Genomic DNA, 27,807 nt, shown 5'->3' with positions numbered 1-27,807 from the left:
AAAATAATATCCGGGTGGATTATAACTCTGTATACAAATTAAGTGTAACATGGTGTATTATTTTTGTTTTTATTCAGTTATGAAATATATTTTGTCGTATGTGTAGCATTATTTATTTTTTATAGAATATCGAATGTAAAATGTAAGTTGAAAATATTAAGCATAAAATACCTTTTATGGCGATCTACCTACGCATCGCTTAAAACGTTCGTATGGTGGTTCTTTGGAAAAGTTGGGATTGTTTACATGTAGTCAGAAAAAAATAATATTCATTTCTATTTTAGGTCATAATCGCTGTGTCGAAACTATTAGACAATTCAACAGCATTAAACTGCAAACGTTTTCAAGAATCGCTTTCAGTTATCAATTGCTTCGCTACGGGAGACAAAGCAATGAAGGGAACTGGTAAATATTGACTGTTATTTGATAAAGTTGTTTGAAAAAAAAGTTATCCATTTTCTTCTTCAGTTAAATACATTTATTATTCATATATAAATTAATCACTTTACCGAATGTATTATTGACCTTTCTTTAAAGGAACATGTAAAATTATTATATAAAAACAATCAAACCGAACATCTTTTTACATATCTGCCTATTCACCATAGTGAATTAAATAAATCGAGCTCAATTCTCAAATATTAATGTTTATTTTTTTTAAATAGGTTTATCAAGCGAAGTTGCAGAACTGATGCGTCGCGTACGCACTGTAGTGGGCGCGCGGGCTAGACTCGCTGGGGCCGCAGGGGGCGGTACGGGTACGTTATTTGAAAATTTGTTTTCTGATTTTTAAAGGTTTGATTTCTTTACGAAAATACAAAGCTGACGTTCCTGACTAAGTGAGTTTTGTAAAAGCATTAAAATGGCAAATAATATCAAATTTCAGTTAAATACCTTTTTACATTCAGCTGCTCAATTCTTAGTTATTTATTAATTCGTACTACATTAGCTTATGACCGCCTCCTTGGTACAGTGGTTGACGCGTGAGCGTAGCACCGAGGGGTCCTGGGTTCGATTCCCGGTGGAGACGAAGAAAAAAAATGTCTCGGTCTGGTAGGACATAGAAGGCTGATCACCTACTTGTCCCTAAAGAAAATCGATAAGTGAAACAGATGTATAATGCATCTGCCCCTTACCCCACTAGGGGACACGGGACTTCTCTTACTACCTAGCTAACTTGCAAGTTACGATAACATTTAGGGTTGCTAGTTGGGAAACTTTTATTTTACACTAACATAATAACCATTTGAACATATAACATAATGTAAAAAATGAAACAGGTGCAGGTAGTATCCAGCTGTCAGAGTTACAGTTCGCGTTAGCGGCCTCTTGCCGCGCCACGCCGAGACTGCGGCACGCCTGGCTCGCCACGCTCGCAGATTTACACGCTAGGAATGCCGATCATGATGAGGTATGTTTCAGGGTTGATATGATTTACATCACTTGATTTTAATCGTGATTTAAAAAAAATCATTGATTTAAATCAATAAATTTTTACTGCAACAAATACCCAAAAAGTGTCCTCCGACCAAATAGTCTACGGCGTGCACACACGTGCAATGCTATACATACGAGTATAGCGATTCAGTTCGGAAAATAAGAAATAGATTAGGCACCGAGAAGGCAGCCAAATTAGTCTTCCTTTTGAAGGAACTAAATTCTAAAAAATAAAAACTGTATAATATAAACATATTCTAAGTTTATTAATACTTACTGCGACTGCAGTGGAACCGAAATGGTATTATTTTATGTTCCGTTTTATTATTTTAGGTTTTGAGTCAATCTTTGGACCTCGCTTTTTAATTTTTACATTAAATAGATGAACTAAAATACCTACATTGTTTCTGTAAATAAATAACTATAATCGGTTAAAATGTAAATTGATAAAAAAAAACAAGAAAGTAAAAAAATCCAATTAATCTGATTTAAATCAAATTAATCCGATTTTAATTGCATTAATCCGAATATTTTGATTTTTTTATTTAAATCATGATTTTTATCAACCCTGGTATGTTTTAATAATCGGGTATTGTAATGGAAATTAAAGAAATGAAGAAAAGCAAAAAAATTGACAGCGAACTAATTCTCGAATAAAGGCAATATTTCGATTTGTACTAATGTTGAACTAACGTTTTGGAGCCGAATATTTTCAATGGTAAAATCATAATATGAATAACAAGTGAGGATTGATAAAAAAGTCTGAACAAGTTTTATTTCTTCTCGTGAATTCAAGTATGTTTCTTTGACACACACTGTAGCAAAAACCTTGACAGTTGTAAGATAAGTCTGAGTCTAACAACAACAAAAAAAAATAACGTCTCGTTTAGGGTTTTTTTTATGCGTTTATTTCTTTGTTTAATATAATAAATTCATAAGCCTAATGAATCCTATATTTTTCTATAGGCAATGTGTTGTCAACTGCACATAGCAGCCCTTATTGCTGAGTATCTAAAGCTGCGCGGTGTGCAAACCTGGGGAGCTGATGCATTCGCCGATATATCCAAAAACATTCCGAACGACGAAACGGGACTCAAAATCGATGAAGGTAAGAAAAACTAACGATATTGGAAACATTTTTTATTGAACGTAAATTAAGACAATAGAATTGTTAAGGAATTGCTGAATTCTTCACAGGAAAAATTAGGTTCTATAACCGAAAACATAATTTTTATCGTAACTACACGTTATCAGTTATAAATTATAGTAGTTAGTCACAGAAATAAGTTGTATATTTAACATCTATCATGTTTTATCAAACTACTTGGAATGTATGGGATACACTTAACTAAATTACGATATCATCCTATCTACGAAATACGTATCATTACATTATTAAGCAACGTGTTGTAACTTCTATTTCATTTATAAGTGCTCTATTCGTCTATTCGATATATTTGGTGTTTTAAGCACTAAAACATTTAATCACATATTCATAATATTGCACACAAGTTATCACATATATCATGTTATAGGAACAAGTTTACAATCTGTCTTATAATTGTACGATACGATAGACTTTGTTATTTCTTTGAAAGTGTCCAACGGGCAGAAAGCATTGCATCCAGGCACTTCCATTAGTCGTGGTTCTGCGGAGTCGTCGTCCCAGTAATAGATCTGAAATGACATATATTTTAACAACTATTAGGTATGTCCCTTACCTACACTATTAGGTGTCCCTTAAGACACATAAAACTGAAAGAATGGGATAAATTCGATTGCTCAGGCGGGTCACGAGTGGCTGAGTTGGTTAGGCATCCGCCCCGGAATGGCGCGAAGGATGCGGGTTCGAGTCCCGCCTCGTGATCGAATTTTTTCTATTCTTTATAAATTTTAACTATTAGGTATACAGTACAATACGTGACTGTATACGTATAAGAACATAGTCAAATAAATTTAAATCATAATTCAGACATTAAATTAAATTTCCAATTGATAACAATGAAAATGAAAATGAAAATGAAAAATGAAAAATTACTTTATTAATTACAAGAAATGTTACATAATATAGTTACATGACGTGCTGCATTGAACCCCACACTAGGATCCCCTGTGTTGTGGGGCTCAATCTCTTTCGCCGTATTAGGTACATAAAAATATTTCAAAGTTTAATTGCCATTTAAATATTAAGTGTGCATATGTGCGTGTGTGTATGCGTGCGTGTATATGAGTGTGTGTGTATGTGTATGTGTAGATGTTGAATGAGTGATTATTTTAATAGTCGGTAAATGTTTGAATTTATATTTTAATCAAGATATTATTATAACGAGATTTTCAGTTTCTAAGTAGTCTAGATTTAATAGCCAATTTGTAACATATTTTTTACAGCGGAACTTGGTCATAGGAAAGATATTTAGTTTTTTGTTAATTATGGAGTATAAGTGAGGACCCATGAATATAAACGCCTTGCTACCGAAAGACATATTACAGCTATGTTTCCTCCATGCAGGATTTCTTCGAGTGCGTTCGTTCGTTATAATTGTGTTTGGAGCTATTTTATGGAATTTTAGAATTACTGCTAGTATGTATAGCTGACGCACCGTTAGTATACCAGCCTCTTGATACAATTCTTTGGTGGGATATCTTAAATTCTTTTTAAATATGGTTTTAAGAATTGCTCTTTGCGCGCGCTCAACTTTTATAAGATGACATTTTTTTGCGGAACCCCAAGAGACGAGACAGTAGTTTAAAATAGATTGACAAAGTGCAAAATAAGTCATTTTGATCATTTTGATATCTGCAATTAGTCTTAGTTTTCTAAAAATGTAGGTTAATTTTCTCACACGTGTCTTTACTAAATCAGTTTGTAAATTCCAGGTAAGGTGTTTGTCAATAATCACACCTAGATACCTTATATAGGTGACATTTTCCAGAGCAGTACATTTGCAGTTGGAAGTGTCATTTTGACATCTATGTATTGTTAGGGATAATTCTTTCGGGGCATTGGTCCTATTGCTTATATTAAAATTCATAAGTTTGGTTTTACCTATATTGAGGCTAAGCAAGTTGTGGTGGAGCCAGTTGGCGACAGTTTGCATTCCGGTTTCTGCAGCGCTATACGCTTCCCTCCAAGATCTGCCGTGGAAAATCACAGCGGTATCGTCTGCGTAAGCAAAAATCTTAGCCTGGTTGAGTTTGAGTGAACAGAGTCCATTTACGTAGAGAAGAAAGAGCGTAGGACTTAAGACACTGCCCTGGGGAACTCCGTATCTTATTGCAGCGGGAGAACTTAGGTATTCACCCAGGCAAACGCTTTGTTCTCGGTTGGATAGGTATGACGTGAACCAGTCGAGTGCAGCACCCCTAATGCCAAACAACTCCAACTTTCGCAGCAGGATGGGTCTGGACACCGTGTCAAAAGCTTTGGCAAGATCAAGGAAGACGCCCACACATTTCTCCCCGCCGTCGAGTCTCATAGTTATGAAATCCACCAGATTTGTGACGGCGTCCTCCGTTGACTTGCCATTACGGAATCCGTACTGATTTACTGAAAGCATTTTATCCCTTTCGGACCGGCGATTAAACTACATTGAAATTTATAATGTTGAACTCGAATTTTGGGTAATTTGGGGCCGCTGATCACGAATCTGCAATAATTTTCTGGATTTTCCGGCGCCATCTTGGAAAATTCATATACCAACAATTGTATCAAGCTGGGCCCATCATATCACACGTACAATTGTGAGGGTCACAATTGTATCATACTGGGCCCTACCTCTCCTGCGTTCAATTTACAGTTGCATCATGATATTAGAGTTAACGCTCTAATTTTTACGTTTTTCTGAAAGTAAATGAAAAAATAATAAAAGTTTGAATTTTTATTAAAGTTACAAACACAACATTGTTCTACTTTTACATTATTAATAATCAACAAAGGCTTTGGAATCAACTGTTACATGAAATGAGATCAATTTTCTCTTAGTTTAATAATAATTATTATCTAAATTCAGTCTTTCTTGCGAAAATCAAAGAAACAGTTTCGGTCTTTGTTAAGGCACAAGTAAATGTCACACTTTGAGCAGCGACAGCGACTACGACTAGTGCAACCAGGAGCACGACAGCAACGAGGTCAGAGTGTCGAAGACTGGCCAGTGGCTATGGCATGTATTCCGAAAAACTTCTTTATATCCAGTAAAGAACAAGGAGGTTTCATTTGTATACCAGTATTGGCCAAATAATACTGATTGGTGGCCAAAGCCATCTCTTCTATGAGCTCGACATTGAAATAGCGCTCGAAATATTCGTATGGGGTAAGAATTTCAACTGGTTCACGAATGGCACCTAATGGAAGAGTTTTACTATTAAAGGGCTTCTTCTGCCATGATGCTTGCGCACTCAGAGGCAAGTTATCTTCAGCACTGTCTTCATCGTCATCAGATGAAGAGGAACCTTCACAGTCGGGATTTTCTTGAATAAAGTAGTCCGCGTCCAGTTCGTCACCATCATCGCCCTCATCTCCAGAGTCATTGAGCATCTCTTCAATAGCAGCATCATTCAAAATCACAGACATCGTAAGGAAACTGAAAAAAAACGAATAATCATTAGGAACTCAAAAACTCATGAGGTAGGGTAGGGCCCACGTCGACACAATTGTGTCAGAAAAGTTCGTTAAGCCATTACGACAAAGCCTTTGCTTGCCGCTAGTCACTGTTATCGCAAAAACATTGTATGTTTAACTATTTACCTAATTAATAACACATATATAACTGAACTTACAAAATAAAGCAACAGTAGGTACATACCTTCGCAAAGTCGGGGAGCGCAAACAGACACGAACTGAACAGGTTGAAACCTGCTCGCCGACTGAGTGTCGGACCAAAATTTCATTTCAAGGTCAAAATTGCTTCCCGCACAATCGTGCCATACTAGGACCGTCCACTCCTAACGAAAAACTGCTGAGATAAACTCGACTTTGTGACCCGCACAATTGTATTAGAGCGGTCCGTAAGGGTTATTTTGTTCCAGGTATTTAAGCAATCTTTTGTTTATTAGCTTTTCCATTATTTTTGAAACTATTGTTAAAAGTGATATAGGTCGAAAATTCGCTAAACTAGAAGTATCTCCACCTTTGTATATTGGGCAAACATTTGCTAATTTCATATGAGAGGGGACTATACCAGTGGAAATGCTAAGATTGCATATGTGTGTGATTGGTGCAGAAAGATCGGATTTAGCAAGTTTGATAACACGGCAATTTATTCCGTCCCATCCGGGAGCGGAGTCATTCTTCAAATTTGAAATTATGTCACTCACTTCTAACTCATTAGTAGGGTTTATAAAAAATGACTTATCAGGATTTGTGTGTGATTCATCTAAATTTGCAGCTAATTGAACTAATTCAGTCTCCGTTTTATTGATTTGCTTCATCGTTTCTTTAGCTAGTTGTTCACCAATATTTGCGAAATAATCATTAACTTTGTTCAGGGTAGAATTCTGGTCAGAGCTGAAAATGTCAAAATAAGACGATGTTTTATTGTTTAACTTACAGATATATTTAATTGCATCCCAAGTCTTTTTAATGCTACCTTCAGATTTTTCCAAAAGTCCCTTCTCATATGCGTTCTTTAGGTTTTGTATAGTATTATTGCAATAGTTTCGGTAGTCTTTATAGCGTTTTTGAATAATAGGATTTTCTCTGTTTTCTTTTTTCCTTGCTTCTATGTGCAGTCTATCTCTTTTGCGAATGCATTTTAAGAGGTTAGAGGACATCCAGGGTTTTTTAATGCTTTTAGAATTTTTAATAGGTACTTTAAGGGAGTGGTTTTGAATGATTTTACTTACTTTTCCTGTAAATTCTTCCAAGGCTTTTGAGGGGTCATTGCAATTAAAGAGTCTGGTCCAATCTATAGTTTTTACATCACTTGTTACACTGCTATAGTCAATTTTTAATTTGTATTTGGTTCCTTTGGCTTTTACCGCTGACTCGTTGGGAAAATTTTTACTAATACCAACTAAAACTGTATCAACAACAATACAACAATGTACAACAATGCCCTATTTATTTTTATGACTATATTTTATGGCTTTGAAATTCTATTAAAATGCATATTAAGATAAACTGACATTCAAACATTCGTAAATTATAGAAAATTGACTATTGAAAGCAATGTCTCAATTCATTTAATCTATCAACGATTTTCATCACCTCATACTCAAAATAACTTACCTACCTTCAATTACTTTGTTGTTAATAAAACCGTACGTACCTTTAAACCGAATTTCTGTCCATACGAAAAGATAATTTGATCCTTATTCCACGAGCCGAAGGTAGCTTTTCGTGTAACTCGAACAGTTAGGCCGCTCCCGGGTCGGTTAAGCGCGGTGGGGGAGCAACGCACCCGGATAGCAATGCGGCAATGGACACGGGCGTACCAATACATACAATCACCGAGCGATACCAAACCTACCTTAAATCCGAATTTCTGTCCATGCGACAATACAATTTGATCCTTCTTTCCTTGCGTCGAAGGTAGCTTTTCGTGTAACTCGAACAGTAACGCTGCGCCCGGGTCGGGTAAGCGGGGTGGGGGAGCGACGCACGCGGATAGCAATGCGGCGACGGACACGGGCATGCCAATACACACAATCACCGTGCGATACCAAACCTACCTTAAATCCGAATTTCTGTCCATGCGACAATACAATTTGATCCTTCTTTCCTTGCGTCGAAGGTAGCTTTTCGTGTAACTCGAACAGTAACGCTGCGCCCGGGTCGGGTAAGCGGGGTGGGGGAGCGACGCACGCGGATAGCAATGCGGCAACGGACACGGGCGTGCCGATGCGTACGATCACTGTAGGTGTGCTCGCTTCTAGCGTATTTGATATCGCTTCTTTTATTATTTGGGATAATAATGCACCTGAAAGTTTGAAATAAAATATAGTGCGAGAGTATAATTATTAATTATTATGCCGTTGAATAACGTTTCAGTGATATAAACGCTAGACACAAAAATAAGCTGTATGTCTGTCTAGTTATCTAGTAGATGAAGGAAGGGGACGTATAGAAATCTATTTTTTGTTAAGGATTTGATATTATTTTTTAAAAGTCCGGCTATTAACGGACGTTCATTATAAAATAAACATTCCAATTTTGGAATTACGGAACTACGGACGAATAGGAAACTAAATTATGTAATGATATCTTACCCCCACTTAATTTTCGTAGTAGATTATTATGAAACATCATAGTGTACTCCAGTCTTGCAACGTCCATTAGTTTTCTCTTGACATGCTTAGCCCATTTAGGATTCGCCACTTTTATATCGTCCTAAAATTTTACAAATATGTTATTTTTCAAAACAATTATATTTGTTTTGGGTACGAGTTATCTATACAAATATATTAATAAATACCTGAATTAAAAATAAGTTGTTCAAGTGATAGGCGTCATGCGGAGTACTAAAATTAGTACCGGTAAGTTGTGCAATTTTATGAAACAGGTCTCTATAAGGCGTTAATAGTCCCTCTTCTATAAATGCCTTCAAAAGCCTTTGTTTCTCTTGATTGTATCGCGGACAGTTCTCTTCATATAACAACTGAAAATTATGCAATAATAGATTTTATTTGGAATAAATCTAGCTAAATATTTTTTATTGACCATTATTCATAAACGATAATTTCATAAATATCATTTATTACCAATTTTCCACGACATCGCGCACTGAAATATTACTTGTTATTTATGAGCCCATTAAAATAAAGTAAACAATAATTTTTGAGTGCAAATAAACACAATAAATTCCGGAAGACCAAACACAAGTCATTACGTGCAAATTTAAAAAAAGGCATACAAACGTCTCTACGTTTTATAAATTATTATTTTAATAAGGTCTTCAAACTGAAAACTCAAACTCAAACATTTATTTATTCAAATATACTTCTTTCAAAACCCACTTTTGAATCGTCGTAACATTTTTTAACATTTACCACCGATTCGGAAAGCAGTATCTCTCTATAATAGAAGCAAGATAGGATTGCGTGTTTCGCAATCCCATAAGGATATTAACGATAGCAATAATTATTCTATTTATCCAATACTCACATAATCTTCGCCTTTGGAAGGATACTGGTACGGCACAGGCTGCCACCAAAATGTGTCGTTCCACATCTGATCTTGTGTAGGAGGCCAGAGACCCGCCGCTATCAAAAGCGCTGTCATCTTACTTAGACTCGTGTCCGAAGTTATCACCATGCTCTTGTCTGAACAGTTTAATAATTGGGTAAGGATTTCAAGGAATTCGAGAATATATGTAAATGAGACTTAATTTTGTAGGATTTGAAGGATCTTTAGGTAGATATCTATAAGGGTTATTGTAAAACAGAGAAGAGCCTTTTGTTAACAGGTCGCAGCCAGAAATTAAAATATACAGCGCAATTCTGTTGCTTGTTGTAGTTCTATTTGAGTTGTTTATTTTTTTATTATGAACTTATACGTAAAGAGGAATGTATAAATTTGTTTCTTTTGCACAATATAATAGAGGTTATGATATTTTGTCGAGACACCTAATTTTACAGTCATTATATCATACATTTTAAAAGACGAATGAATGATTAACGAATGCAAATATCTTAAGTCTGATTTTTTATTTGTTTGAATTTGTTTTTATAATATTTTTTTTAGATTGAAGCATTATAATAATACCTTGCTGGAAAGGTCAAGTCAGATTTAATTAATAGATAAAATTAATTCATAAGGAAAACCAGCTAGTTAGGTATCCCAAGTATCTTACAAATGTGTACGAATTAAATATATATATCTTCATATTTACCGGCTTCATAATAAGGCCCCAAGAAATTATTGTATCTTTTTCTTAATAAAGCACCCATCTCGTAAGTCAACATTTTTCCTTCCTGTAAACGATAAAATGCGATTATGTAGTGCACGAGTTTTACTTAAATCAATACTTCTCTTATTAATCTTATAGTATTTATGAATATTTAGGAAGTTATTCAATGAGAATTTACACGAAATTTTACGGAAAAAGTTTGATTTATAAATTTTGGAACATTGGTTCGACGTTACAACAAATTATGGCTTCAAAATTATATGTATTGTCCCTGTATAAATAAGATTCCGTTCGCAAAAACCTAGACGTGCTAAAAATATTGCGACGCAACGAGGCGAATGCCTTTCTATAAGCGGGATGTGCGTTGCAACGAGCAATAAATCATTATTAGTGTTGGACAGCTATCTGCGACTCTGACACCTCGTTCCTGTTTAAACGGTGACCTTCAGGAATCGAGATCCCTCCCGCATTCGCACCGGGAAGTAAACGCTTCGTTAAAGTCGTTTATCTGATAGTGGCTGATACATTGTAAAAGATATAGATATATGCAAATGCAGTATTATAAGTTTGCCGTTCCTAAATACAACATTTCATGAAGACAGGCGACGGGTTTACCAAATAAACAGTCCTCTCCTCCGGTTCTCTCCGAAAAACCACCCTAATTCAATAATTTGTAAAATCCTAAAAAATAATCTTACTAGATGTTTTTAAGTATGTACAAGGTACATAATATAATGATGGTTACTTTACTCTCATGAAAACGTGTATTTGTAGGAAGTCATGAATTACTAGTCTTGTTTTTTAAATCTTATTTTATTTATAGGGGTTTTGTCCACAGTTGACAATAATTGCTAGTCTTTCTGATCCATGATTTACACTTATAGGCTATTTGGATACACGCGTTACCATTTAATAACTCAGTTTAATTGCTACCTGGACATAGAGTCTAGTAATAGTATACATTTAGAGCAAGCTCACTTACGTTGGTCAAGGCACCTGCGCCGTAAGGAACGAAAACGTGATCGGGTGGGGGCGCCCCCAGCATGGACAGTTCACGCTCGTCCGGCGTGCGCTCGCCGTGAGACATCAGCTAAGCACGAGAATAATAAATTCAATTGATATGTTTATACCAGATATCCCTTACTTCTAGAAATATATGAAGGTTCACTTAGTGTCAAAGCATAGCCTTTAGAAATAGATGAAAAAGGTTCGCTTAAGTTGCTGATATGCGTTTGTAATTAGGTGCGGAGAGCAGTGGGCTGGCACGTTTAATTTTACGTCATTGGACTGTAGTAACAATAAAATTCTAAAGTATGACAAAAATCTTCTTATTTCATCACAAATGAAAATAAAAACGTTCAGTTTGCTTGGATGAACGTCCTATTTAAGACGTCCATTTATGCTCTTGTCGTCAACCATAAAAACTAAGCGTAGCACCCAATTGAAACAATTTCGATCTTCAATTATAACCATTTGACACAATCAGCGATAACAACCAATTCGATATTTACTTTATATTACTGTTTATGTGTACATTGCAAAAAAGTAGTCAAAAATACAATATGGAAATAACTTACCACATGAACTTGCCGTAGAACTGTGATTTCGACGGTGGAATCTTTCATCAAAATCACAGCGACGAGGGCTGTGAAATAAAACTCATTATCATCTCATAAAGGTGGAATGACTGATTATGTTTATAGCTTAAAGACATTCAGCACTTCCTGCTCCGGCTTGGAAGTCAATGGTCCCGGCAACATACGATGTTTGACCCTTGCACTTCTCGATAGTGAAATAATTAGAGATTTATCTATTTAGTACAAAATAATGTGTAATCATTCATAGTTAAAAATATGCCAGTAAAAATAAACAATTAATTATATTTATACGTAACTATATAAACCATTAATATAGGCGAATGTTAATTTTCTTATTGGACACCGTGAACTATTGTGTAGTTTGGTTTGGTGAGCGTTTCAGGCCCTCGAATTCGATAGAGAGCCTTCTCTAACCAGGCGTGAAATAGTATTAAAATATCCAATTAATTTGCGACATGCTCGGAGTCTAGAAAGAAAAAATTAAGTCCATGAATTTTTGCATAATCTTTGTGGACAAGGAATGAAATGTATACCCATAACACAACGTGTATAAATTGTATATGTTCAGAGAAAAATAAAGTCGAAACATTTCATATATACAAGCTTATTGTTTTGTAAATCCTTTGATTAATTCCTATACATTCTTGTAGCTTTGAAAATGTTAATGACGTTCTTCTAAATATTCACGTGTAGATCATATGCAAAGAAAACCATAAAAATTTTCTTGGCCTTATATGGATGATACACGTGCGTACATTGAATGATAAATAATTGATATCTTCTTATAATATAAAAATGAATCGCAAAATGTGTTGGTAAGCGCATAACTCGAGAACGGCTGAACCGATTTCGATAATTCTTTTTTTATTATATTCCTTAATGTATGAGGATGGTTCTTATGTAGAGAAAACGTAAACATGTACCACGGGCGAAGCCGGGGCGGACCGCTAGTTAATTATAAATTCATTTATCAAGCTTAAGTAAAAATCGATTTTATAAGAAACTTAAATTGTTATCTGTTTTTACAAAATATTTAAAATAACATTCAACTATTATGATTAGTTTCCGAAGTAATTTCCTCAAAGCAATTACTGCTGAAATTTTAAAAAAATGTTAAAAAATAGCCTGTTATCAGAAATGATTAATTTTATACAAAGTCACATTCAAAGAAAAGAAGAAAGGAAAGATAGAGCAAGAAATTCAGTTTACCTGGATTCAGGTAAAGTTCAAATTTGGGAATTCTTTTTTGATTTTTTTTCTTATCCATTTATTTTTAAACTTTAAACATTCCGATTTCCGACCTATAATTCAGTGATCGAAATTCGAATCCCTAAATATTTGGAGTACTTATGCTTCTAGTTAGTTCTGTATAACAAAACACGATCGACAGGAGCCACTGTCCATTCCTCTAAACCTAGTTGTGGATACTGTTTTAAAGGAAAGAGTCCGCTCTTTTTATGTAACCACTCACTGGCCATGTAATATCGGTTGAAGAAGACCAAACATTCTTGTTACTATCCACAATTTACTCAAGAAATTAGCTTGACCGGCTTTGCAAGTGTTTCTTTTATTCTAGTACTTTGCTATGAGTATTTCCTGGGTGTATTTTTTCTCACCGGCTATGAGAGAGACGCCCACCAACACGCCGAGACAGCAGCAAGTATGTTCGGTCCTCATGCTCGGTGCCACATCCGCCGCGTTGGTCGGCTCCTCCTCGCGACCGCCCTCTTTCCTGTTAAACATTTGAAATTTATGTTATGAGCGTAGGGTAGTGTCTAATTGTGGATGAAGTCTGAGACAAATGATCAGACGTTTGAAAGTTATGAGTCATAAGGTCATTTAGGGTAATCTCGAATAGAAGTCAATTAAAGCACAATTATAGTCTGACTATTGGTCTACACCAATAGCCAGACAATACCTACGTATTGTAGCGTAAAGTATTTGACGAATGTAATTTTGTTTGTTCTTACTGCACCAAGTACCAACGGATATTTTAATTTTTAAATGACCTCTTTTCTCATGAAGTTCCTCTAGCATAAAATAATATAATTTGTCTATTTACAATATAATTTGTTTATTTGTCTATTATTGTCTTCAAATCAGTTGTGTGTTTTAATTTTTATATGCATATAAATAACTGAATCTTGGCACTTATCTTTCTTACTAGATTTTGTAAACACTGCAATGTCCTTAAACCTGATATAACAATTATTTCTAAAAGTATGTACCTCGTACCATGTATGTCCCCAGAACCATTTTTTTATATTTTGGACACTCAAGAGCCGATGATGATCGTGCATTTTTGGCATGGCGAAGAATTCTAAGAGAATCTCAATCTACTTAAGAACTAAAATAACGCTCATCAAGTTCTCTTCTATTCATTCAAAGTTGTAGTAAAATTCTATACCAAAATTGTCAGCTAAGTAGGTTATCTATTAATTATGCCAACTTTCAGTATTCAGATCTTATCAAATACAGGTTCTTTTTCACATATGTACTTCATTTTATCCTTGACATAAAATAGTCAGAAATACGATTACAATAAAATAATCTATATTAAAATACTTATATCCACAAAGGCCTCAATAAATTTTGTTTCAGCTAAAACATACATATTAACATTATTTTAAATAGATAAGTTATTCATGAAATACGCTGATTAAACTTCTACAAACTATGATTGCATGAAAATTGTGATTAGAGAAGTAACTTTTAAAATAATTCTGTCAAGGCGAATTGTTTTTTATTGTCCAAGACATTGTTTAAACTAGTTATAAACATCTTTCTTCTTTCCTTTACACGAACATTAATTAAAGTATCATTAACATCAATCAGTGCAATATCAGCAATTACGATTATCACTTACATTTTCCTCTTCCGGATTGACAATTCTACATTGTATCCCAATATTGAACCGCGTATTGATCACTCAGTAGTGCACATATCAAAGGACTATGCTCGAATCATAGCACAAACAGATACAATGGGATTGTTCGTTATTGCGGACGATGCAAGGGCGGAAGTGCACGACGCGCGAAGTGCTGTCCCACTGAGTCCACGCGGGACGCTCCGCGAATTCACGGTCGTTGCGACCTGCTCAGATGATTGACTTTGTCCAATCGATTGTACGGTATCTATTTACACATGCGAGAGCAACCATCACGGCTATTTGTATGTGCCGCACTGACTCCCCGGTTACGCCCTTGTCAACGTCAATTTGAATGGGATGTTCAGATTTTATCATTACGTCGCCGCTATATAAAATGCTATTTTATGTGGCGTAAAATGTAATTTGTATTGTGCTGTTTTCTAAACATGACTGAAGCTAATTTTTTCACAATGCCTAAAGGTTATACAGTACTAAAGGTCATTGTGGTATAATTCTCCCACAGTACTGAACTGATTTTTTCAGGTAAATAAGAAGATCAAGTTATTTTATAGATACCTTAAGTAATTAAGTCGGATACCGTATTCGTGGTTCTTAATGATTCTCATTTCATTAAATTTCCTTAATATTGACTAAATCTTAGTAAATCAATAAATGTTATCTGAATAATTGGCTACGGCCTCGTCGTTATTAATTAACATGATATATTTCTATTAACTAATAACTACGGATCATGCTTATAATCAAAATGGATGTGTTGTTGCTTAAATCATAATTTCGTTAAGATACATACCTGACACACAAAATACTAGTCAGATGAACCATCACATTATTTAGACAACTGAATAACTGAAAAAGATCACTCAGAAAAGGTATTTCTAGATCACTCAGAAAGGGTATTTCTAGACACTTATTTGCATGGTGTTGTCACTAGTAATCAGTGTCTCTGAATACTTCAGCTTAATTCTGATATCCTTCAGAAGATAAGGCAGAGCAAGATATCTTTTATATTTGCTCATCGTATATTTGCCTATTTGTTAATTAATCTGTGCCATAAAACAAACTATATACATGTTATTCCCTCTCATATAATTTCTACTGTTGGATCTAATTCTCCCGTAATCCGAAATCAGTTAAGTAATAAGTTTATTGTATTTTGTGTTCTTATCTCTGGAATCTCAAAAACAGTTTTTATTTTCTCTAATCCATTCCATCCAAGATAAGGAGAATTTCTTTAAAGTATATGAAATAAAACACAGAAATATAATATCACAGCCAATTTAATATAGATCTACTCTTATATCGAAAATCGTTACTTTAACATAAATAACGTTACTCTTAATCTACTTTTCACATATACTCAGTCTACATTTACTCCATTATACCTACCTCTGGATAATTTTATTCGATTCTGATTCTTATGTGACGGGAGTAGCGCATTGTTTCTTGTATTCGCTATGAGAGAGAACGAATTCACGTGTTAGTGAGAGGAAGGTGTCGTAGTCGCACAAGGGTAGCCCGCCACAGCCCGATATCGGTAGTATAATTCCAGGGCCCCCGGCTTCAGCCGCATAAACAGCCTGTAAGAGTAAAACCATTTATGAAAAGATTCTATAAAAAATTGATATAAACCGTTTTCGTTTTAATAAATTGATCAAAGATAAATTATAAGAGAAATATACTTTTTAGAAGTTTTTTTTAAGTCATGGAAATCGTTAGACACTATAAGAAAAGTTTTGCTCACTTTACGCTTCTTAGTTTTATAGTATAACCTAAATGCTATAAATAATATTTGAGTAATCATTCCCATTATCGTATTGAAAGAAGTCAAGCGTAACCAATCGTTTCGTAGCGTTCTAAAATAATAATTATTACATCTTACCGTAAATCCATACTGGCCGGTTAAACGACGTTTTCTCAATTCAAGTGATATGGTAGAACCGTATTTGGGCTGGTGCGGTCTGAACACTCGGGCAGCGGACATCAGAGCTGCTACATTGTTCTCGTGAGCCGAGAACAACCACAGTTTAGGTATAACTTTTTCTCCAGCTATAGCCGCACCCGTTACATTCTCTATTTTCTCGAGTAATACTCCTAAAAACAAAGGTCATTACTATAAAGTTTTTTATTTGAAATTGTTTCAATTAAGTTTTTGTTTTTCGTTTTTATTACCTGCAGCTAATCGTATCATTTCACTAGTATAAAACTCGGCAGCGTATTCGATTTTAGTTACCTCTTTTATCTTTGGCATAACTTCTTTCGCCCATTGCGGTGGATGCACTCCCACATTTTCCTATAATAATTAGAAATCGTAGCAAATATTTTCATGAAAATACATAAAAATACATATAGAGTGAGCCCATACCAAGGTTTGGAATAGATTGTCTAAATAAAAGACATCTTCCGGTGTCGTAATGTTGGTTTTAGTTTTGATACTCAAGTATTTGTACAGGCCTTCATATGGTATCATCCTCTTCTGGAATTCAGGCGAAGCGTAAACTTTATCCCGTAATTGCAGATATCGTGGGCAATTGTAATAATACATGAACTGAAAAATATTAATAATTTTTATCTAACGTTTAAATCCATAAATCTTTACCTGACGCGACTTTTTCTGTAATAGATTTTTTTTTTTTACAAAACCGGTACATGAACCAATCATCCAAATCGAGTAAATACCGGTTACTTACATACCAATTGCCTGATTAGCATTAATTATTGTCTGAATTATATTGTCTTAACACTTTATGTCATGCACTTACAGTCCAGTTTGCATCAATTAACTTCTATTATGTCTTTAATATGCTAATCGTTTTTACGTTGACTTGTAAGAGTAGGATTATTTAAAATGTAATATTCGATACTTTTTTTGTACATACATCGTCATCTTCAAATGCAGGGGTATCATAAGGAACTGGTTGCCAGTTAAGAGTAGGGTTCCACCTTTGTGCAGGTGGTGGTGGAAACAAAGCAGCCAATGCAGTTAACACTGTCATTTTAGTTCGCGCGTAATCTGTCGTCTGAATGTGCGTCTCATCGGGTAAATAAAGACTAGATATTATATTATTGTAACGTCTCCTCAAATACTCCCCGACTCGATACCCGCGCTGTTTTCCTTTCTGTTGCAAAAAATAACGAATTAACTATGTATATTATGAATTTAAATATTTATTCTTATTCAGAGATTATAATGATGTTACTAACGTTTGTAAGCGCTTTCTTCCCGTAAGGAAAAAATATATTATCATAGTGTTGATCAGAAGGAAATTTGTCTAGCTCTTCTTGATCCGGAGTTCGGTCACCGTGTCTAAAAACCTGTAAAATAATGCAATTATGCTCATTGTTGCTTAGGGTACATAATATATTTACATATTAAACAGGTGTTTCAAGAAATTATTCTTTTGTAAAATATATTATTAACTATTAACAAGACAACGATAATTTATTTTCTTATGTTGCTGATTTTAATTTATTTCTACAGTGCTAATAGGTAAATTTGAAGGTCATCAATTTGTCATCAATTGAATGTTTTAGTTTTTACCCTAAAATCGTATGAAGTTATGTTATAAAAAATAATTCAATTGTACGTAATATACCGTACATACAAAAAAAAAACACAATAATCAATCCAACCATACAAACAATATCACTCGGAAGAGGCGTGACACCTGTGACCCGATACAAATCGGATCATACGATTGAACATACCACAAAAGCCATCAACAGATCAGTGTTGGCCAGGCCATTGTCTACTACGTCCACCTTGTTGTCGACCTCCACAGCCGCTTCTAGAGGAAGCTCTGGCTTCAATTCATTACACGACACGGTTACCAACAGCAAACCGAACACCATCAAAGACCCCATTATATAAATTTAATTTAAAAAAAGAAAAAGTATTTTTAAAACAATAATCGACTAGGTAGCACGCGCTACCGCGAGTCGATTTCGACTGCCATGCTCTGAGCCTCCGTATAGTTTATAACTAGATAGGTACATTGAAGAGAGCCGAGATCATAATGTGATTAGAGCGCGAAATAATCTGGAGACCCTCAATAGACGAAACGGGGAGACTATGATATCTAGTGGAATCTAGTTTTCTGGATAGATGATGAAACGTTTAAAGAAGACATATATAAACCCACTTCTACATAGTATTATATCGACCTTATATCCATACTAATATTATAAATGCGAAAGTAACTCTGTCTGTCTGTCTGTTACTCCATCACGCCTAAACTACTGAACCAATTTTCATGAAATTTGGTATGGAGATATTTTGATACCCGAGAAAGGACATTTTATAGCGGGAAAATGACGCAATCCCGGAAATCCCACGGGATTGGGAACTATGCGGCTTCGCCCGCGGAGTCAAAGATCTAGTATGTTATATATGTTACCTATCTTCATTGTATTTTTTATCATACAAGAGAGTTAATAAAAAATCGAGTCTAAAATATGAGCGTACAAATTTAGAATAGAAAAAAGTGCAATTATGTATAAGACTATTCATTTTTTGTTCCACAACCGAGTCGGTTACATTTAGTACTTGTTTGATAGATCTCGTTTGATTGCTGGAATACAGAGACCTAAATACCTATATTCTATAAGCGTATTTCCACAACTTTGAGCAGAAGCACTTCATTTAGGATTATTTTCAATGACAAATTACGTATTTCCTAATTTCTGAAAGATAAGACCATTTTATTATTTGTCTAATAAGTAAATAGAGCACTGTTATCTTTATTAACTTACGTTTCAAATGTAAAGGTGTTTTATGTAAATAAATAAAATGTTTTAATTACAAACCTTCAGATTTAAAGGTAAAAGATTTGATGAAAAATACAGTTATTTATAATTATTTTATCTGCATTCTCGTTAAAGTTACCTCGTATTGTCTGAGATAAAAATAAGGATAGTTAAAAACAAAAAAAAACATACAAATCACAGCCAATTTATTATTGTTTCTTATCCTTCAATATAGTACTAGGTATGCGTTGTGTGTTTCTATGTCTATTAACTACCTATTATGTATCATTACTTTTTTTCAACTAATATTTTATTACAACAGCCTTTATTCACGCATCAAAGATGGTGATTACCAGGTGATACCCAGATGGTTTCCTATGGTTATATTGGTCTTAAACTTTCTTGTCTGTAAAAGTTTCTGCATATAAAATTCATTTACTCTAGTCTAAGCTATAGTACAATGCTGTTTGTATTCACTGTGTGGTAGTAAATAATCTTTGGTTATATCAAGAAAAGTGTCGTAGTCGCAAATCATTCCGCCGCCGCAGCCTGCCACTGGCAATGCTTGTGGTCTGCCTCCGATTTCTGGGGCGTATACAACCTGAAACATAATGATTTTTATCATTATCTACTTCATAAGCATTTCTTAAAATATTCTCTATCTATTTTTTTGTTAATATCGAAGTATCGAGTCACAGTATAATCTATTAACGGATATATGAAAGTTACAAATGAAAATGTGATTTCAATATATCCTATTATAATAATAATAAGCTTGGCACGACCGATGCATTTCCTTTCTACGATAGTGGGTATTTATACAACTCCAAAGTGAATTACAATATGTATTTGTTTCCTTGCTGTCAATGCGCAACTTACCTGCTTATATTCAAAAAGAAAATAAACATACCATGAATCCATATTTTCCTGTTTCACGATTTCTCCACAATTCCAAAGAAACTGTAGAACCGTATTTAGGCTGGTGAGGAACGAACGCCTTGCACGCTGATAATATTGAAGCTACGTTGTCTTCATGGGCAGAATATAAGAAAAGCTTAGGTTGATTGTTATCACCAGCTATCTTTGCTTTTGTTGCCTCTACAACGTCTGTTAATATTCCTCCTAAAACCAGAAATCAAAGTTCTAATTTAAGAAACGGGATGGTAATTAAACTTAATATGTATCGCTAATACATGTTTTATTTAAATAAACCAGTTCCATTTTTAAATACTTCATACCTACTGCTATTCTCTTTAATTCGTCGGTGTAATACATTACCGAGTACTCTAATTTAGTCGTTTCTTTAATTTGGTGCATAATTTTCTGCGCCCATTGTGGAGTGGGTACATCTACATTATTCTGAAATGGGAAATTACTAGGATTCTTTGGCTAGATACTTATAAAGTTATTAAGTTTAATGCTCTCACTATACGAGAGCATGTAAGTTAGATTTCATGTTAAAACCTTTAAAACAAAACATATTATAATTTACCAAAGCCTGGAATAAGTTGTCCAACATGAAAACTTCCTCCGGAGTGGTAAAATTATATCCAGATTCTTCCGTTAATGTTTTGAAGAAACCTTTGGATGCTTGCATATACGATTGAACCTCTGGCAAATCATACAATTGGATCTTCAATTGCGAATAACCTGGACAGTTAAGAAAATGCAGTAGCTGAAATATAATGTTGAAAGTTAATCTTCATGTAATCTTATTTATTAATTTTATAACTTTTTTTAATATTTTTTCTATCCGTAATTTATATTCAAAACACATAAATGTATACGCATATCCAAATAATAATACGGCATAACGCCATAATATTGATATCTACAAATATATTGATTGCATATTGATCGACGAATACTCACACTGTCGTTATCTCGTTGAGGCGTGTCGTACGGTATTGGCTGCCAGTTCAGACGAGGGTTCCACCTCTGCATGGCCTGTGGCGGGTACAGAGCAGACAGAGCCACCAATACTGACATTTTAGTCCGAGCGTAGTCTGTCGTCTGTACGTGAACCTCTTCAGGAAGATAGAGCTTCGAAATTAATCCATCGTATCGATTCCTCAAATATTGACCCACGCGATACGCTCTTTCCTTTCCTCTCTGTAATATTTTTTGATATCGAGCTGTTATAGCATATGGTATATTAAAAAGCAAGCGCAACGAAACCTATTAACCATTGTTACACTTTGTATTAGCATAATGTATTAAATCTTGTAGTTGTAGGATTCATTCAATTATTCACGCGTACTCAATTTTCTTAATAAACAGCAACACAAATTATGCACGTTTTGATTATTGCTGCATTAACATTGATTACTTACGTTTGTTAAAGCCTTCTTTCCGAAAGGAAAGAATATATCTTTTTCCAATTTGAAGTTTGGATATTTATTAAGCTCCTCGTGGTCTGGGGTCCGGTCGCCATGTCGAAAAACCTAATGAATTAATTTTAATTAAACTTTTTGTTGAACAATACGCCATCAACTCTGTAATATATGTTAGAAAGCACTTTTTTATTTTTTTTGGACGTACCGCAAAAGCCATAACCATGTCATATTTAGTTAAAGCATCATCTCTATCGGGACGGCTCGGTTTGTGTGAGTTATGACAACTGCATATTCCGATGTAAAGTATAGTTAACAATACCACGAGTTTCATTTTTATCGATTAAAATCACCTCTAACTACATATGACATTGAAGTCCGCGCGATCGCGATCAGATTTCGACTGCACATGTTCTTATATGTACACCTTTTATATAGCGATTTGCTTAAAGCCTCATTTAATTTAAAATTTAAAGGAAATTTATACCAGTTAGGCGGTTAGTTAGATGATTACGGCTAGTTTATTTGTCATCGCCACAGCTCGGAAACTTAGGGCAATAGTTATGTAAAATATTAATTGGGCAAACCCCCTACAGCAGACACCATACCCTTGTCAAAAGCATTACACTAGTCGGAATTCTAAAAGGAGTATTAATTTGAATATTTACATACTCAATGGCTATATTTTCTATCGAAGATTTTTATGATATTGAAAACTTTTTTATTTTATTTCGTAAGTGGTCGAATTATTAGGCACAAGATTCCGTTTTGGTGATAACTAGAATTCAAGGACTTTGTGAATGAAGAACCAGTTATAAGTTTTTATGCTAATATTATAAATACAAAAGAAACTGATTACCGGTCTGTTTATATTTTTGGAGCTAAATCAATGTACCATATACTGTAATGAAAAATGTAAAGCATCACTAACACCTTGCCGATTGTTATAGGATATTGAAAAATATCTATTGATCAATACCTTTTTATGGTAATTTATGATTTATGATGACATAAATGTGTTATGCGGGCACTTAGATACCTATACTCGTATTATTTAAGTAATTAAAAAAAATCTGTTATACGTACTTACCTTTTTGTATTGGATGGTTTGATACAAGCAATAGACTGGGATATATTTTTAATTTATGCTCTACAAATAATATTAAGTGTCTGAAATATCTTGTTCTTATTTAGATTTCTAAAGCGATCACTTAAAATATCAAATAGAACTTATTATAAATCTCTAAGTGTTAAAATTATTTTTTTTTTCTTTTCGCAACTTTGTTTCAGGTATGACCGACATTCACTACAACGAACAAGCCCTCCTCGATCAGCTGATGCTGTGTACAGAATACGTTGACAAAGCTGAAAGATACGAATTGCTCGGTCCACTGTACCGCCTCGTCATACCGATATACGAACGAAGAAAGGATTATCAGGCACTCCTCGCGTGCTACCAACATCTGACCAAAGCCTACGCGAAAGTAATTGAAGTGACGAATTCCGGGAAACGTCTCTTGGGCAGATTCTATCGCGTCGCCTTCTTCGGGAAGGCCCACTTTGGCGAAGATGAAGAGGGCGTAGAGTTCATTTACAAAGAACCAAAATTGACGTCACTCAGCGAGATTTCGGAGAAGCTACAACAATTCTACGAGCAAAAATTTGGCGCCGGCTGCGTTAAGATGATCATGGATTCAGCACCGGTTAGTTTATTAATATTAAACTGGTTTTGTATGTAAATATTACGTTTGTTCAATGATCAAACATTACTCATAATTGGAGCGAAATGTGGTAAATTTGTCAAGGTACTGTTCCCGGTATTGCGGAAAGCCCGTGACGATTCAAATGACCTCTATATGGTTTGGCGTGCATTAATTTGTATAATGGTAGTTCTCATAATGCAAGATTGGTTTCTTTTTGAATGTACAGAGAAATAAATTAATAAATTATGTACAATAATATACCTATTGAATAGTTAAAAATAAGGAAAATGTGTTAAACTATGATAAAATAGTACTATATTGAATACGTTAATTTGGTCACAAAGGATATTTTATGTACTTCTGTACTTTCAAAATACATTAGTATTTACACAAGTGCTTTTGATGATGATTCGGTATATGAAGAATGAATAGTAAAACAATATATTTTTGTGTAGCATCAATTGTTATTGCTCACTAAGCGATTTAACTTTTATTTAGGTATAACTAATAAAAATCACAGTATTATGCGAATATAATTTAGTGCGATATTCTATTAGAAAGCATCCACTATATGGGTTTGTTGGTAGTTGGTACACAATACATAGCTGCTATATACTAAAAACAATATTTTACAACCTAAGCTATACAAATATGTTCAAAACTATTTCATATTACAAACCATTAACAACAGGTCAAGCGAGAAGAGCTAGACAGCAAGCTAGCCCACATCCAAGTGACATGGGTGCGTTCAGAGGGCGGCACCGGTGCGGGCGCGAACGAGAACACGTTCGAGCGCGCCCACAACGTGCGCCGCTTCGTGTTCGAGACGCCGTTCACGCGGGACGGCGCCGCGCGCGGGCCCGTGCACCACCAGTGGCTGCGGCTGACGCACCTCACCGGTTAGTGCACGATAACACTCGAACGAGAACACGTTCGAGCGCGCCCACAACGTGCGCCGCTTCGTGTTCGAGACGCCGTTCACGCGGGACGGCGCCGCGCGCGGGCCCGTGCACCACCAGTGGCTGCGGCTGACGCACCTCACCGGTTAGTGCACGATAACACGCGAACGAGAACACGTTCGAGCGCGCCCACAACGTGCGCCGCTTCGTGTTCGAGACGCCGTTCACGCGGGACGGCGCCGCGCGCGGGCCCGTGCACCACCAGTGGCTGCGGCTGACGCACCTCACCGGTTAGTGCACGATAACACGCGAACGAGAACACGTTCGAGCGCGCCCACAACGTGCGCCGCTTCGTGTTCGAGACGCCGTTCACGCGGGACGGCGCCGCGCGCGGGCCCGTGCACCACCAGTGGCTGCGGCTGACGCACCTCACCGGTTAGTGCACGATAACACGCGAACGAGAACACGTTCGAGCGCGCCCACAACGTGCGCCGCTTCGTGTTCGAGACGCCGTTCACGCGGGACGGCGCCGCGCGCGGGCCCGTGCACCACCAGTGGCTGCGGCTGACGCACCTCACCGGTTAGTGCACGATAACACGCGAACGAGAACACGTTCGAGCGCGCCCACAACGTGCGCCGCTTCGTGTTCGAGACGCCGTTCACGTGAAGTTTCTTTAAAAGCACTGCTTCAGCACGAAATGGGTCAAGCTCGCACCGGGGAAGTTACCGACGCACCTCACCGGTTTGAAAGCTGCTGATAAACTCGCTGATAGCCTATCTGACACGTTATGAATTATCTTTTACTAGCTGCGCCCCGCGGTTCCACCCGCATTGCTCCGCTCCTGTTGGTCTTAGCGAGATGATATAATAATAATTATAGCCTATAGCCTTCCTCGATAAATAAGCTATCTAACACCGAAATAATTTTTCAGATCGAACCCGTAGTTCCTGAGATTAGCGCGCTTAAACAAACTCTTCAGCTTTATAATATTAGTATAAATGTATACATTTGTTACAATATGTGAAAGTACTATGGTCTTTATTTTGCCTATACAGTACGTAGTGTAATTGAATTGTGCGGCCGAATACATCCAATTTCTTACTGACTGTTGTCATCCACAAACAAAACTTCCAACATTTTAAAGAAACGAAACTAAATTTATAGGTATAAAAAATATTAAAAAAAACTGGCTAATTGCAAGTCGGACTCGCACACCGAAGATTCCGTACAAACGTTTTTTACTATGTGTTGTAACTTCAAACTTACGCTTGTCGCAATTATTCTATTATTTGTGTTATATGACGTTGCTTCATATTCCTGAGAAAAAAGCTCTTGACAGACAGACCGGACAGCAAAGTGATCCTATAAGGGTTCCGTCTTTTCCTTTTGTGGTTCGGAACCCTAAAAAGATAAAAAATAGGTACATACGAAAAAATTATGTCAATTTTATTGATAAACTATACGATGTTTTTGTAGTTTGAAATATTACCAGTTTTATATTAATTAATGAATGTGACCTTTTCATCTAAAATCTATCAAATCGATTGCTCCATAAAGCATGCAAAAAATATACATACAAACACAAACTGAACATGGCATGTGTCTTAATTTATCTTCCTTTTAATAAATACTGTACCGAACAATTTATTAAATAAATAAAAAATTAAAAATAAAAATTAAAAAAATAAAATAAAAATACAAATTACAAATAATAACAATAAAATAACAGACATAAAATAAAAATAAATAGCATTAATAATAGCTCATTTGGTAATAATTATTTCAATTAGTCGGACGACTTGATAATTATTTCAATATAGTATCGTGAAACCAGAATTAAACACGTGTAGATTAGTACTTATTCCTACAATGTTAACTATAATAGTATATATTCTTGGTATAAGCTTTTACACATTCATAATAACGTATCGATCGTTTTAGAAAAAAATTCGTTATTCCAAAATATATTCACACTAGATTTCCGCCCGCGGCTTCGCCCGCGTTTGCAAAGGAAAACCCGCATAGTTCCCGTTCCCGTGGGATCCCGTTCCGGGATAAAAACTATCCTATGTGTTAATCCAAGTTACCCTCTATATGTGTGCTAAATTTCATTGTAATCGGTTCAGTAGTTTTTACGTGAAAGAGTAACAAACATCCTTACATCCATACATCCATACTTACAAACTTTCGCCTTTATAATATATATTAGATTATGGTAATTAATGCTTTAGAAACATCCATTTAAGTATTTAATGTCATGTATAATTGATTACTTTTTTGTATTCGTTTCGAACTGAATAAATATTCACAAATGAAGTCATTAATACAATCTGATCTTCGTAGATGAAAAAAAAATTTTTTTTATACTTATGATCGGTTCAAACATATAAATCAAAGATTATTCGTGACAGCACTGGCATATTTGATTATCAACAATGAGCTAGCAGTCAAGAAATGAAAATCCTCATGGGCAAACGTAACGAATTTATTGTGTAATTTGAATAAAAAAAAAAAACAAAAAAATCACAAAATTTCTGCAAATTTCCAGCGGAAAACTGGTTCCCGTACGTGAAGCGTCGCATACCGGTCACCGAGTGCCGCGTGGAAGAGCGCAGTCCGATAGAAGTGGCCGTCGCGGAGATAGAGGGGCAGGTGGCTGAGCTCAGCGAGATTGTGCACGCTAAAACACCTGATGTTAAGAGGCTGCAGCTTAGGTGAGTTTTTGGCATGGATTGGATAGAATAATTTAGTGTTCCTTGTGTGGATGGAATAGGTTCTCTAGTAATTTTTTTCGAGTGTCGATTGGTTTTGCTGTTTAAGTCACAGACGGCTTCTACCAATGTTAGATTGCAACTATAGATCCTGTTTTAAGCAAATAGTGCGAAAGATACGTATGTAAAAAAAAGAAATGTGCGTTTTTTATACAACTTTATTATCCATTTTCTCTATGTTATATGCAAATTTTTAAAATTCCCATTTAATTATATAACTATAACCGAACATTTTACAGACTGCAAGGCAGCGTATGCGTGCAAGTGAACGCGGGGCCGATCGCGTACGCAAACGCGTTCTTAGACGCGGCGCTCGCACACATGTATCCGGACGAGCTGGTCGACAAACTGAAAGCGACCTTCAGGTGAGTGCTATAGAGTCTATTATTGCTAAGTTTTTATTTGTAAGTAGTAGTAATGAGGTTCCAAGTGAATGCGTTCCTTGACATGGCACTCGCGCACATGTACCCAGACGACCTTCGGGTTAGTGATATGGAGTCGATTATTGCGTGGCGATATTATTGTTAATAGGGAATAAAGTATTAGCGTGAGTGTCTATAAAGAAATAATGCACCTAAGGTTTTTG

General features: G+C 35.5%; 4 protein-coding genes across 7 annotated transcripts in view; 1 reads left to right on the top strand and 3 right to left on the bottom strand.

Annotated features, from left to right (window-relative positions):
* LOC123706141 (dedicator of cytokinesis protein 9) overlaps window positions 1-27,807 on the top strand; it is a 41,051-nt gene that overhangs the window by 12,199 nt on the left and 1,045 nt on the right. The window contains exons 26-33 of one of the 2 annotated variants that reach the window (XM_045655305.1): window positions 285-405; window positions 666-758; window positions 1,281-1,411; window positions 2,404-2,545; window positions 23,138-23,550; window positions 24,242-24,449; window positions 26,999-27,164; window positions 27,461-27,586. In XM_045655305.1, coding sequence (XP_045511261.1) covers window positions 285-405; window positions 666-758; window positions 1,281-1,411; window positions 2,404-2,545; window positions 23,138-23,550; window positions 24,242-24,449; window positions 26,999-27,164; window positions 27,461-27,586 — 1,400 coding nt within the window. Of the gene's footprint in view, window positions 1-284; window positions 406-665; window positions 759-1,280; window positions 1,412-2,403; window positions 2,546-23,137; window positions 23,551-24,241; window positions 24,450-26,998; window positions 27,165-27,460; window positions 27,587-27,807 lie in introns of those variants that run through there. The other variant, XM_045655306.1, reaches the window with a different exon arrangement.
* LOC123706145 (venom acid phosphatase Acph-1-like) lies at window positions 2,833-15,734 on the bottom strand. Of its 2 annotated transcripts, XM_045655310.1 has the most exons (11): window positions 15,562-15,688; window positions 14,748-14,974; window positions 13,498-13,613; window positions 11,861-11,928; window positions 11,266-11,373; window positions 10,266-10,347; window positions 9,539-9,696; window positions 8,850-9,032; window positions 8,644-8,764; window positions 8,107-8,354; window positions 2,833-3,114 (listed from the first exon to the last, which is right to left on the bottom strand). In XM_045655310.1, coding segments are annotated over exons 2-11 (1,239 nt in total). In that variant the 5' UTR covers window positions 14,750-14,974; window positions 15,562-15,688; the 3' UTR covers window positions 2,833-2,961. The 2 variants fall into 2 exon arrangements, with proteins under 2 accessions (XP_045511266.1, XP_045511265.1); XM_045655309.1 differs by lacking the exon at window positions 14,748-14,974 and having other exon boundaries at window positions 15,562-15,734.
* Window positions 16,031-18,896, bottom strand: LOC123706146 (venom acid phosphatase Acph-1-like). Its single transcript, XM_045655311.1, has 7 exons — window positions 18,477-18,896; window positions 17,973-18,083; window positions 17,648-17,887; window positions 17,134-17,316; window positions 16,941-17,061; window positions 16,651-16,862; window positions 16,031-16,348 (listed from the first exon to the last, which is right to left on the bottom strand). The coding sequence occupies exons 1-7, from the start codon at window positions 18,630-18,632 to the stop codon at window positions 16,187-16,189; spliced, it is 1,185 nt and encodes a 394-aa protein (XP_045511267.1). The 5' UTR covers window positions 18,633-18,896; the 3' UTR covers window positions 16,031-16,186.
* LOC123706147 (venom acid phosphatase Acph-1-like) lies at window positions 19,704-22,262 on the bottom strand. 2 transcript variants are annotated; one of them, XM_045655313.1, is made up of 7 exons: window positions 22,056-22,261; window positions 21,848-21,958; window positions 21,387-21,626; window positions 21,007-21,189; window positions 20,753-20,873; window positions 20,425-20,636; window positions 19,704-20,115 (listed from the first exon to the last, which is right to left on the bottom strand). In XM_045655313.1, exons 1-7 carry the CDS (start codon window positions 22,179-22,181, stop codon window positions 19,960-19,962), a joined length of 1,149 nt encoding a protein of 382 aa, XP_045511269.1. In that variant the 5' UTR covers window positions 22,182-22,261; the 3' UTR covers window positions 19,704-19,959. The 2 variants fall into 2 exon arrangements, with proteins under 2 accessions (XP_045511269.1, XP_045511270.1); XM_045655314.1 differs by lacking the exon at window positions 21,007-21,189 and having other exon boundaries at window positions 22,056-22,262.

This window comes from Colias croceus, chromosome 3, assembly GCF_905220415.1.
Source record: "Colias croceus chromosome 3, ilColCroc2.1".
NCBI classification, from domain to species: Eukaryota; Metazoa; Arthropoda; class Insecta; order Lepidoptera; family Pieridae; genus Colias; species Colias croceus.
This window is presented reverse-complemented; position numbering and strand designations above follow the sequence as displayed.

What these genes read in the sequence shown, in the direction of transcription:
- LOC123706145 (XM_045655309.1), bottom strand. Translation starts at nt 15,593, where the DNA reads ATGGTTCATCTGACTAGTATTTTGTGTGTCAG. An exon ending in ACTAGTATTTTGTGTGTCAG is followed by an intron (nt 13,614 to 15,561) that starts GTATGTATCTTA and finishes AATGTTTAACAG; the next exon opens with GAAAGAGGGCGGTCGCGAGG. An exon ending in GGGGCCTTATTATGAAGCCG is followed by an intron (nt 9,697 to 10,265) that starts GTAAATATGAAG and finishes TAAACTGTTCAG; the next exon opens with ACAAGAGCATGGTGATAACT.
- LOC123706146 (XM_045655311.1), bottom strand. Translation starts at nt 18,632, where the DNA reads ATGGGGTCTTTGATGGTGTTCGGTTTGCTGTTGGTAACCGTGTCGTGT. An exon ending in GGAAGAAAGCGCTTACAAAC is followed by an intron (nt 17,888 to 17,972) that starts GTTAGTAACATC and finishes TTTTTGCAACAG; the next exon opens with AAAGGAAAACAGCGCGGGTA. An exon ending in CTGCATTTGAAGATGACGAT is followed by an intron (nt 17,317 to 17,647) that starts GTATGTACAAAA and finishes AATATTTTTCAG; the next exon opens with TTCATGTATTATTACAATTG.
- LOC123706147 (XM_045655313.1), bottom strand. Translation starts at nt 22,181, where the DNA reads ATGAAACTCGTGGTATTGTTAACTATACTTTACATCGGAATATGCAGT. An exon ending in ATTAAAGAGAATAGCAGTAG is followed by an intron (nt 20,637 to 20,752) that starts GTATGAAGTATT and finishes TTCTGGTTTTAG; the next exon opens with GAGGAATATTAACAGACGTT. An exon ending in CAGGAAAATATGGATTCATG is followed by an intron (nt 20,116 to 20,424) that starts GTATGTTTATTT and finishes ATTATGTTTCAG; the next exon opens with GTTGTATACGCCCCAGAAAT.